Source organism: Microtus pennsylvanicus, chromosome 4 (genome assembly GCF_037038515.1).
Source record: "Microtus pennsylvanicus isolate mMicPen1 chromosome 4, mMicPen1.hap1, whole genome shotgun sequence".
Taxonomy (NCBI): Eukaryota; Metazoa; Chordata; class Mammalia; order Rodentia; family Cricetidae; genus Microtus; species Microtus pennsylvanicus.
In genome coordinates this window covers 73,135,896-73,148,489 of record NC_134582.1, presented here as the reverse complement: position 1 = coordinate 73,148,489, position 12,594 = coordinate 73,135,896, and the positions used below count along the sequence as shown (strand labels likewise).

Here is a 12,594-nt window from a genome sequence, read left to right as displayed (position 1 = left end):
CAGTCCAAAGAGCAGTCAGGGTTCCCTGCCCTGTGGTAAGTCCTAGGTCCTCCCCCCTCCGTCCATATCTAGGAAGGTGAACATCCAAACTGGCTAGGCTCCCACAAAGCCAGCACATTACGTAGGATCAAAACCCCTTGCCATTGTCCTTGGAGTCTCATCAGCTCTCATTGTTCGCCATGTTCAGAGAGTCCAGTTTTATCCCATGCTTTTTCAGTCACAGTCCAGCTGGCCTTGGTGAGCTCCCAATAGATCAGCTCCACTGTCTCAGTGGGTGGGTGCACCCCTCATGGTCCCGACTTCTTTGCTCATGTTCTCCCTCCTTCTGCTCCTCATTGGGACCTTGGGAGCTCAGTCCAGTGCTCCAGTGTGGGTCTCTGTCTCTATCTCCATCCATCACCAGATGAAGGTTCTATGATGATATGCAAGATATTCGTCAGTATTGCTATAGGATAGGGTCATTTCAGGTTCCCTATCCCCAGCTGCCCAAGGAACTAACTGGGGACCTCGGCTTGGGCACCTGGGAGCCACTCTAGGTTCAAGTCTCTTGCCAACCCTAAGGTGGCTCCCTTAACTAAGAATTGTGCTTCCGTGCTCCCCTATCCAACCTTCCTTTATCCCAATCCTCCTTTTTTCCCCAAGTTCCCCCCTTCCTCCCCTTCTCCCTTTTCTCTCCCCATCTCCCCTTACCCCCATCCCACCCCACCCCCAAGATCTCAATTTTCTCCCCGGCAACTTTGTCTACTTCCATAGCCAAGAGGACAACTATATGTTTTTCCTTTGGTTCACGTTCTTACTTATCTTCTTTAGGATCACCAATTGTAGGCTCCATGTCCTTTATTTATGGCTAGAAACCAATTATGAGTGAGTACATCCCATATTCATCTTTTTGGGTCTGGGTTACCTCACTCAGGATAGTGTTTTCTATTTCCATCCATTTGCATGCAAAATTCGAGAAGTCATTGTTTTTTTTTTACTCTAATGTGTAGATATTCCACACTTTCTTCATCCATTCTTCCATTGAAGGACATCTAGGTTGTTTCCAGGTTCTGGCTATTACAAATAATACTGCTATGAACATAGTTGAACAAATGCTTTTGTCATATGATAGGGCATCTCTTGGGTATATTCCCAGGAGTGGTATTGCTGGGTCCAGGGGTAGGTTGATCCTGAATTTCCTGAGAAACCGAAACACTGATTTCCAAAGTGGTTGCACAAGATTGCATTCCCACCAGCAATGGATGAGGGTACCCCTTCCTCCACAGCCTCTCCAGCAAAGGCTATCATTGGAGTTTTTTATTTTAGCCATTCTGACAGGTGTAAGATTATATCTCAAAATGGCAATTCTACCAAAGGCAATTTATAAATTCAATGCAATCCCCATCAAGGTCCCATCAAAATTCTTCACAGATCTTGAGAGGACAATAATCAACTTTATATGGAAAAACAAAAAACCCAGGATAGCCAAAACAATCCTATACAATAAAGGATTGTAGAGGCATTACCATCCCTGACTTCAAACTCTATTACAGAGCTACAGTGATGAAAACAGTGTGGTACTGGCATAAAAACAGTGAAGTTGACCAATAGAATTGTATAGAAGACGCGAATTTTAACCCACAAACCTATGAACACCTCATTTTCGATAAAGGAGCTAAAAGTATACAATGGAAGAAAGAAAGCATCTTCAACAAATGGTGCTGGCATAACTGGATGTCAACCTGTAGAAGAATGAAAATAGACCCATATCTATCACCATGCACAAAACTCAAGTCCAAATGGATTAAAGACCTCACTATCAGTCAGAATACATTGAACCTGATAGAAGAGAAAGTGGGAAGTACCCTACATCAGATGGGCACAGGAGATCGCTTCCTATGTGTAACCCCAACAGCTCAGACATTAAGGGCAACATTGAATAAATGGGACCTACTAAAACGAGAAGCTTCTGTAAAGCAAAGGACACTGTCACCAAGACAAAAAGGCAACCTACTGACTGGGAGAAGATCTTCACCAACCCCACAACAGACAAAGGTCTGATCTCCAAAATATATAGAGAACTCAGGAAACTAGACTTTAAAATGCTAATTAACCCAATTAAAAAATGGGGCACTGAACTGAACAGAGAATTCTCAGCAGAGGAAGTTCAAATGGCCAAAAGACACTTAAGGTCATGCTCAACCTCCTTAGCGATCAGGGAAATGCAAATCGAAAACATTCTTTAGAAATAAATTTTATGTCACCCTACACTGAACACACATAGATATCAATTCCTTCTCATCTTCCCAATGATGAGAAAAATGAGCATGTGATTCTGTCATACCTGATACTGCACACAAGTTGCATAGCTTTTCTTTGGGAATGTCACCAACCATATGTTTCTGAATTCTCTTCACCTTCCTGGGATATGGGACTTGAGGATGAGTTATAATTTTCCAAAATTCTTCACCAGTCTTAAAGGAAAAGTAAATAAGTCATTGAAGAACAACAACAAAACTCCATGTAAGGAACTGAAGTGGAGAAAGACGGTGTGAAGCCATCCATGCCACAGTCACCATGTCACCAAAGAAGTTCATTCCAATGGTAAAGCTGTACTTCCCCTGGTCAGATTCTGCATGGAGCATTTTGGTCGTTCTCATATTCTTCTCCGATACTGCTCCCTTCTCTCCTTCCCTATCCTAGAATGTATATAATGGAGATATCTTTCTAGTTAAGAATGCCCACATACTGAATAACAGAACTTGTTATAAGAAAAAGGATCCTTGATGAGGCATGTTTAGAATGATGTAGACCATTCTCCAGATAATGAGCAATGGGGATGCTGACTGTTTTATCAGAGCTGTTCTGATAACAAGAAGTGATTCTAAAATTCTGTACAATTCTTTGAGAGGAGAGACAACGTAACACCAAAAACTGCAGTGTAAGCTCCCAGAGTTCAGCAAAGCAGTGTCCTCCAGAATTGAGAGTAATCTTGGGAGAAAAGACCTGGCATTAGAAGGGGAACTGACCATGATCCTTGCTTGACCCTTCAGAGGTGAGTGTGACAAAGATGTACCATCTCGCTCAGACAATTCTGTATCTTTTATTCTCAGAACCTTAATGAGTTTTGGATCTCTGTTTAATAAAATCTACTGCAAATTGAAGTCTCTCTGAACAGGGTTAAGAGATGGGTTAATCCATGGGTGTAAGGACCTTACAGGAATCAGTTTAGTACTACGTTCACTTGATAGAATAATTGTAGCATCTTCCTTCGCTAGAGTCTATGACTTCTCTAGCCACAGAGGCTTTGCCCAACAATGGTTCCAGGTATGATTTTCATCCTGTGGAGCAGCACTTAAATCCAATCATGAGTTGGTTGATAACTTCAGTAATGTTCATGACACTATTACACTCCGGACTGGCAAGTCTTGTCAAGACAAAATACATTGTAGCTCAGAGGCCTCACATCCTGGTAAGAGTGGTAATGACCTTTCACCTCCAGTGCTGTGCATAGTCCCTTCCAGTACTATGACAGTTAGGCAGTAGGAGGATGCTCAGGTCAGTGCTAGCGTGATACACCCTTGCTCTGTGACTCAAGGCAGAAATAGGGCATGTGTGTGCAATATTTTAGGAAGTTTACTGCATGACATTTTCAAAAGGTTTTCAGGGTTGTTTATTCCTCTATTCTCTCCCTTGCCCTCAGATCTCCAATCACCATTTAAACCTCCCTCCAATTGTTTCCTTTTAATGTTGTACAAACTGCATTCTGTATCCCCTCTCTTTAAAGCCTCCCACACACACTTCCTGTTACTAATTTCCTGACTTCTATGGGGTTTCCAAATGAAATTAATGCAAAGAATTTTCAATGGTAAGATCTACAAATGTTACAAAACATGCTAAGCTTGTCTTTCTCTTACCTAATGGTGCCACCTAGTGGGAAATACTGACACATGTATCCTGACCTAAAGTTATTTAAAAATTTCCCCGCTCAGGAAATTCCTATTTTTCTGGCTCAGATAATGAGGCAGTAAGAAACCCTTCCACAGCCTAATACGACTTTCTGGAATACCTACATATATGAAGGAAATCTAAATGAAATCCCCAAATAATGGAGACAGTACCAAACGGGCTATCTCTTGTTACCAAACAAAGCATCCAGTACTGGGATTAAGTTACATCTAATTGATTTTTTGACAAAATGGATCTCACAGGAATCCCCATGGAACCCAAACTGTTGTCAAGACTGTAAGCTGCTCTCCACTGACAGCAAGCCACTATGCTGAAACAACACTCACAGAACTCACTAAACATGGAGAATTCTAGTGGGTACCTACAAAACTCCTTCTCCCATACATTTTAGCATCTTTGGTACAGGAGCAAGCTATACTCTCTCTTTAAAAAGAAATGTAAGCACAAGCCAGACACAAACACTTTATCTATAATGATTTACTGCAAGCAAGGTGTGCCAGGAAAATCCTGGCACAACGCTTGTAGAAGAAACCAAACAATCCTGGCACAAAGCTTGTAGAAGAAACCAAACAATCACTGATTTGACTTAAGACCCTTTCCACTAGATGGAATCCATACCTAACAGTGCTTGGGTAATCAAGAACCCTGTATACTAGATAGTTTTGAGACATAGGTAAAACCAAATACTACTGGTCTTTAAAAAAATGTATTTATAAGCAAGTCCAGATGGTATTCTGCTCTACTTGTGGATCGGTGCTTTTGTTCATGTATCATCAGAGAAGCCTCCTCCTGCAAGAGATGGGGACAAATACAGAGGCCCATATACAGAGAGTGAGAGACTGTGGAACACTCAACCCTAAAGGAATGTCTCCATCAGATCCCTTCCCCTACAGCTATGGAAGAGGAAGAGGCAGAGGAAGTATAGGAGCCAGAGGGTATAGAGGACACCAAGGAATCAAGGACTTCTGAAGGAATAGGAACGAAGTTCACACGTACTCAGAGAGACTAAAGTTATATGCACAGGACCAGCACAGGTCCTTACCATGTCCTTTTTCTGTATACCATGGCTTCTAGTTTAGTGAGATTATGGGATTCCTAAGTGTGCAAATGATTCTTGCACCTGATTTTGGGCTCTTTCCTTCTTTTAAACGTCTTTGTCCGACTCTGATGTGATAGGTTTTGTTTTATCTTATATTGTATTTTGTTATATTTTTTTTAAAAAATGACAGAATTAATGAACGAAACCCTAGCCACTAGGGTAAATGTTAGCAACTCATCTGTCACTCTCAGCTGCTGGGAGAAGGAATATCTATTTTCTCTAATAGAATGACACTGGATCTATCAACCACTCCAAGAGAGGCCTCATGTTCAGTCATAGTTGACCAACATGTAATGGACTCCAGTGTGTGTGTGTGTGTGTGTGTGTGTGTGTGTGTGTGTGTGCTGCTTTTATTTTGTTACAGTTTGGTACGGTTGGTTGGTTTCTCTCTTTTTGAGTACAGATTTGTTTTGTTTTCATTGTTGAGGGGGTTTGTTTCTGTATTGGATTTTTGTTTGTTTTTCTGAGAGAGAACTTAAAGTTTGATGGAGAAGAGGATCTGGAAGGATTCGGGGAGGGAAAGAATATAAACAAAATATATTTAGAATTAAAAAATTCTCATTCCCAAAAGAGGTGCTCCCTGTTAGGAAACTTAATTCCAATCAGAAAAAGGTTGGTAACTCTCATGGTGTAAATGCTGCTATTGCACTAGTGAGGATGTCTCTCCAAGACAGACCATACTGGAAGGTCAGAGTGCTCACCGCTGAGTAAAAGTGATCAGAAAACTATCAAGGAACTGCCTGGAGGGAAAGATTGAAATTACAACAATTCTGATTTCCACTCTACTTAATAGAAATAAGTGAATTCAAAATGAGCTGGGGAATTGCACCAATACAGCAGGTAGAAATACTTAGTCATTTGAATATGTAAGCAAAATATATGAATTGTCTTATAAAGAAGGGTTTTTACTGCAAGGACAGAACCTGGCTTCTCTAGAACGGAGAACTGTTCAGGCCACTACGAGCAATGACTAGCTTCCTGCTCAAGGAAAAGCAGAGATACGAGGTGACTTCCCAAACGGGAAAATCGTCTCCATTGAAAACCCTGACTGGAGATCTGAGCATGGAGATGAACGTTGAGAGAATATTCCCTCACTAAGTCACAGAGGATCATAAAATGCTAAAAACAAGCCTTCAGTTTCCTCACCTGCCCCACATAATTCAGAAAGACAAGAAGGCACCCACAACCTTTCTCTAGAGATCATAGGATGTTGTGGAAATATACACTCCCACAGAATCAAGATCACAGGAAGCAAAGGGGCTTCTAAGAGACAAGCACTGAGCTTGGTTTTAGATGTTGAAGCCACCTTGTTTTATACCCGTGTACCACTCAGATAGCAGGTAACTGTTTGCATTTGAAGACCCCATTCTTAGGCCTAAACAAGTCTCCTGATCTGCGCTCCTGCGAGGCTTTCTTTTGACAACCCCAACTTATTTTGCTCTCCTAAGTCATGATGGAGTGGATTCTCCTGGAGACTGTGGCAAAAGAGCCACCGACTCTTTCTCCCAGAATACCAACATCACAAAAATGTATGTCTTCATGCTGATTACTTATTTGAGTACAATGTCGCTGTGTTAATTATCTAGTTTTTGCCTAAGCCTGGGACTCTTGGGATGGTCGCCCTTCTGAGTTAGCATGTCTACTGATAGTGTCATTGTTCGTATATGGTTTAATGAGCTGTTTCTAGGAGACGCAGTCTCACCGCAGACTTCATGACCCTCTTCTGCCCTATCTTCCACAGTGTTCCTTGGGTCTAAAGTGCAGGAGTTGTGAATGCCAAGAGGAGGACAAGCTCTCTCAGAGACTCTCCCAGAGACAAACCCCTACCCAATGCAAAGCAAACAGTCCTGAAGCCATGTGCAAATAAACAACAAAACTGGATTCTTCAGGTTTTATTTTATATAATATACTTATGTAATATATTATATATAAACACCAAAGTATATTGTGTTAAATATATTAGCATATATAAAATATAAATATATTTTGCATATTTTAATATATGTTAGAATATGTTTAATGTTTTAATAATATATTAAAGTATAGTAAGTATATTATATAATATATATTTTAGATATATAAAATTACCAAAGAAAAACATAAAATCAATCTGAGAGGAAAAGAGGGGGCTATGTGAGGAGTTGGAGGAAGAAAAGAAAAAAGGGGGCAATGTAGTTATTTTTTAGATAAAACACATATTAAAAAGAATTACTTAAATTTTAAAAAGTCATAACAATAAAAACTGAAAGAAGACAGACAGTACATTTGAGCTTAAACCTTCTTAATGACATTATTTGGTACAGTCATAAAAAAATAAAATCAAGTTTCTACAGGAATCAAACACAAATCAGAGCAGAGTTTCAGTTACAGTAGCCCCGTGTCTTCCTGGAGTAAACACATCACAGATGTGTTCTTCAGCGACTCAAGCACTATATTCATGCAGCAGAGATCGGTCATGCTAAAGGAATGTGCCTCCTTTTTATGGGCTCTCCCCAGTCTAGTTCTTCCTTGGTACCCTCAGGCAGCTCACACTCTGGGGTAGATGGCATATGTAGCGATTCCACAGTGGTTGTTCTTGTCTCTGGCAATCTTCATGTAGCCATTCATGCCCCATTTCTCACCATGACTGAAAAGAACCATGTTTCCCATTCAGGAGAAAGATCACAGGACAGTGGATTCATTACAATAACTCCTCTCGTGAACACTGGGCCTATAGCCTACTTAACACAGCGATCAGAAAATGCAGAATGTCAGCTTCTGAAAACCAAGAGCTACCTTGCACAGGACTGAAACTCACAGCAGGGGAAAAGCAGGGTATCTTTCCACCTACAGGAGGCACAGAACTAACAAATATGCTCGCTTTTAGAAAGATCACGGACACAAACATGCTATTAGCACCCAAAGAAACCAGTGGCTGAACCTGATGCTATGACCACACACTATGAGTTGGTTGTCCCCATCACAGAGAGAGTCCAAAGGGTCCAGAGCTGGCCACAAACTAGGAATGAGGATACTTCAAGTCCAGGGTCCCACTTGAAGCCAGCATGGGTGCTGGCGAGGGCTCTGTGCCTAACAGCAAGGGGCTTTTCCACAGTAGCTAGGTTCCTTTCCCGGCAACCACGCGAGTCTGCTCACAGCCTCCTGTAACCACAGTCTGAGGGAACCTGATGTCCTCTTCAGGTCTCCCTGGGCACCTGCTCACAGGTAGAACAAACTCACAAAAACACCCTTCCATGAGTGAAAATAATAATTTTTTAAAAAGCCTGGTGGTCACTGCAGCTTGCCTGAAACCCCGTAAGTGAGGACATATCTCAGCAGCCCGGCTGAGGAACTATACTGAACAGTAAACTCTAGAATCAGTGAGATCTGCCTTGAAGGACAGCCGAGGCAAACAACTGGTACCGTCATTGGTTGCACACAAACACATGCAAACAGACATGATGCATGCACACGTACAATTGGTCAAAAAAAAAAAAAGAAGCTCTTATCTAGATTCAGACTCCAAACAGAAAATCCATTTGGAAATTTAAATATAAATATAAATAATGGTTGCAATTTCTACCTGTTCTTTATCAGCCAGTATTTGCTGCCGTCTGATTCTCTTCCTTCATAGCCATAGCCGACTAACAGAACAGAATGGTTGATGACCTCACTGCGGCAGTTTGGCTCGTAATAAATACCTGAAAAATAAAATCAAAGGAGTGAGATGCCCCAGGAACCTAATAGTGACCATGGCCCAAAATAGTAAATAAGGCATTTTCTAATGGATAAAAATAAAAAAAGCAAAATTAGGCCCCACTGTGGGCAGGATTCCTGATTCAGGTTCTCATCAAATGCCAAAGAAGTACAAATGAAGAACACGGCTTTGCTAATACACACTTTCCCTACAAACATATGGTGCCCTCTCACCTTGAATTTTCACTAATGGTACACCAGTCCAAGAAAGTATAACTGAACATAAGTTACTTAATCCAAGGCACTCTTTATAATTCATGTCTAAAAAGGCAATCTTTCCATATGTTAGTGCATACGAAGTGGGAAAACATTGACAATTAAGCCTAAAAGTAGCTATAAATTACAACATGCTCACAGACACGGAAATGGTATGTTGAATGAAAACCACACACATAATTATTGCATAATCATACATGGAATCCAGTGATCTAATTATGAGCATCAAATGTTATGCGCAGAAACTTGGGCTCTATGCCTAGCAGAAGTTTCACGACCATTCTTCAATAGCATCTCGAGCAGTGGTTCTCAACCTTCCTAATGCTGTGACACTTTAATAGTTTGTCATGTGGTAATGACCCCAATCACGAAATTATTTTTTGTTGCTACTTCATAACTATAATTTTGCTACTGTTACGAATCATAATATAAATGTCTGGTATGGAAGATATCTGATATGCAACTCCTGTGAAGGGGTTGTTTGACCCCCAAAGGAGTCAAGAATCATAGATTGACAAACGTAGGTAAACACCCACTTACCTTCCCTATACAACTTGAAAGATTCATGTCTAGCATCGATTCCAACAGAGATGGGCCCAATAGTTGCTACAGCATGCATTAAGGCTTCCTCATTCTTTGAGACAAACACAAAGTCTGTAACTATAGCAGCAGAACGTTCAGGATGGTACCTGCAGTGTCCTTCCTTTACAAGGTAAAGAGAGAAGAGGCTCAGTTTCTTCCACCTACCTCCTAGGGAACATGCATCAGAACCACAACCCTACCCTTTGCAGCTGAGCATCCCCATGTCTGGACTGTTATAAATCATCGCAGGAAGTAAAATGTTACTGGAAGATTGGGAACTGAAAATCAACTCTCATGTCTTCAGTGACACCTCATAGGTCTTTAAGTCTGTAAGAAATTACCACAGGGAGAAATTTCCATTAAAAGTGGAGTGTTTTGCATATTCTCTGGGTGCATAGCACAGGAACAGCTACAAGGAAACCATCACATTAGAAACCCGTGCAAGAACTGATGCTCTCATGAGACCACTGCTGGTGTACATCGATTCTACCTTCCAACGGGAGTTCTGAAGACACTGGATTATTCTGCAGTTGCCCCGTGTCTGAAGCTGGCTGGAATGACAGTAGCGTAGTAGATCCACTTACTTTCGCCTCGTACGGATACGTTGCCTCAGCCTCCAGACCTCCGTTATACTGAACGTACTCTAGAGCATAGTATGTGTTGCCTTTATAACAGCCCAGATTGCCTTCAGGTCTAGAACAGTCCAACAGGTTCTGAGGACTCAAGGAGGCCAGTCGGCCTGTTTTCCGGAACATCTGTCCTTCTATGGCACCAGCCACAGAGAAAGCCCAACAAGAATTACACCTACCCTAAGCAGAGAAGAGAAGACGGTCATCAAAGAACAAATAGCAACTTCAAATCAGACAACTGAGTACTGTGTCAACGAATGAACTGTTAGCAGGTAACTGGTGCCAGGGAGGGATTTTCATTCTTCTGGGGGACCTGACTGCTGGCAGTTTGCTCATGTTTGCATGAACATATGGGCAATACATAGGACATGAAGTCTGGAGGATGATTTGGGGAAGACCACTAGGTAGATGGAGATCATGGTCATGGATATGATCTATATATATAACACAAACACACGAAACCTTCCAAAAATAAAAATATATATTAAAAGTGAATTATGTGTCACTCCACACTTAGCACACAGAGATATCAATTCTGTCTGTCTCCCCAGTAGTTGAGGAAGACGGGCACATGACGCTGTCATACCTGTGTCTTCACAGGAGTCACGTAGCCTCTCCTTCTCCAATCCACAAATTTAGGGACATAGCTGACCCTACATTGCTGGATACTTCTCCTCTTCCTAGGAGTCTGAACTGGAATATCAGTCATCATTTTCCTGAATTCTTCACCAGTCTTCACGGAAAAGAACATAAATCATTAAAAAGCATAAGACTTCACATAATGAATTGAAATAAAAGACACAATAACAAACCAACAAAAACCACAATGTAAAGCAATGCAAATCACAATCACCATGTCACCAAAGGCGTTCATTTCCATGGTGAAGCCTTTCTTCCCCTGGTTATATTCCATATTGTGCTGGTGAACCATTTTCTTATTTTCTTCCCATACTGTTCTCCTCTGTCCTTCTTCCTCCTGGAAATAGACATAATGAATGACATTTCTTTCTGATCAAACCGCTACCCAAGCTGACCAATGGGACTCACTGCCAGCAGTGACTAGAGGTCGTGAGACAGATCTCGGGACACTTCATCAGAAGCCATTCTCCACACACCTAAGAACAGAGATCCTGGTCACCGTGTGCTCTCCGTGCACAGCTTTGGGCAATTGCTGAGGTGGTCTCTCTGGCCTCTGTGGCACCCATAAACCCCAACAACATGGGCTATTCTCTGTGGGGCCTCTCTGGACAGTTTTTATATTACTCACCAGGCTGTAGTTTTTTCCATATTTTATCTTCCACTCCTGCCATTCAGAATCCAAACTGTGATCAGATGAGGGAGCAGCTGTGGCCACTCCCAAGCACAGGATGGCCAGGAAGACAAAAAGAGTCATCTCTCACGACCTGGAGAGCGAGGAGGAGAAATAGAACTGAGACGACAGCAACACTCCTAAAATAACTCTTACTCCTTCCTGAGAAATAAAGACATCCATGGTGGATAAAATTACCTGAAGTATTATTGCAAATATTTATCCACAGACTTGGGAAATAAATAAATACGTATTTTGGATAAAGATACCATGGAGGTATTTAGATGCTCCACCAAAATGCAAAGTGTGTGTCCAAACAGCCTATGTACTACAAGCTTTTATTTTCAGAAGGACGTCTACACGCCTCAAAATTAAAAAGTTACACAACTGGGAGCTTAGTACATGGAGTTGTATGACATGAAGCTTGTCCTATGTGGCGATTAATCCTAACCATAAGGTAACCCCAAGAGTTGTGGCCCAACAACAATCATACCCCCACCTAATCATTGTTATGTAGGCTTGTCATGAAAACCCCCCTCTTGAATGAAAATTTTCTGAACTGTTGTTTTTCGAAAATATAAGGAGGATCAGTATGATTCCCTTGATTCCACCTTTGTGATTACATACTTTATTCTCTACTTCAGTGATGAAAGGATCACAGGGAAAAGCCACTGAAAACCAGTGTAGGTGGGATGCAAGGTATAATCACTTTTAGATTCAAGTCACGACTTAATGTGTTTCTTAAACAACACTCACTATAAGACTTGTTGAGGGCCATGCAATCTACCAATACTTCTACATATGTCAGTGAAGAATGTGCAAGAAGATGATCCCTGTTGGTTCAGGAAGAGAAGGAAATGATACCTGAAGCACAAGAATCAGCTGAATGACTCTGTAGAAAGCCCCGGACTTGGACTTTATGGGAACCAATGCCAAGTTGACCCATGGGGGGGGGGCTGTTTTTCCCTTTTGTTTTTCTACCCACTTCCACCTCCACACAGTAGAGTTGCAGATGTTAAACGTATAGTTTCATTCCTGCCCAATTCTCCAGAAGGATCCTCTCATTCCCTGTCCCT

General features: G+C 41.5%; 1 protein-coding gene across 2 annotated transcripts; it reads right to left on the bottom strand.

Annotated features, from left to right (window-relative positions):
- Positions 1-7,573: 7,573 nt before the first annotated feature.
- On the bottom strand, positions 7,574-11,602 carry LOC142848726 (cathepsin 8-like). Of its 2 annotated transcripts, none has more exons than XM_075970910.1 (7): positions 11,477-11,602; positions 11,063-11,185; positions 10,796-10,942; positions 10,161-10,389; positions 9,539-9,697; positions 8,610-8,727; positions 7,574-7,673 (listed from the first exon to the last, which is right to left on the bottom strand). In XM_075970910.1, exons 1-7 carry the CDS (start codon positions 11,600-11,602, stop codon positions 7,574-7,576), a joined length of 1,002 nt encoding a protein of 333 aa, XP_075827025.1. The 2 variants fall into 2 exon arrangements, with proteins under 2 accessions (XP_075827025.1, XP_075827024.1); XM_075970909.1 differs by having other exon boundaries at positions 9,539-9,701; positions 10,165-10,389.
- Positions 11,603-12,594: the final 992 nt, after the last annotated feature.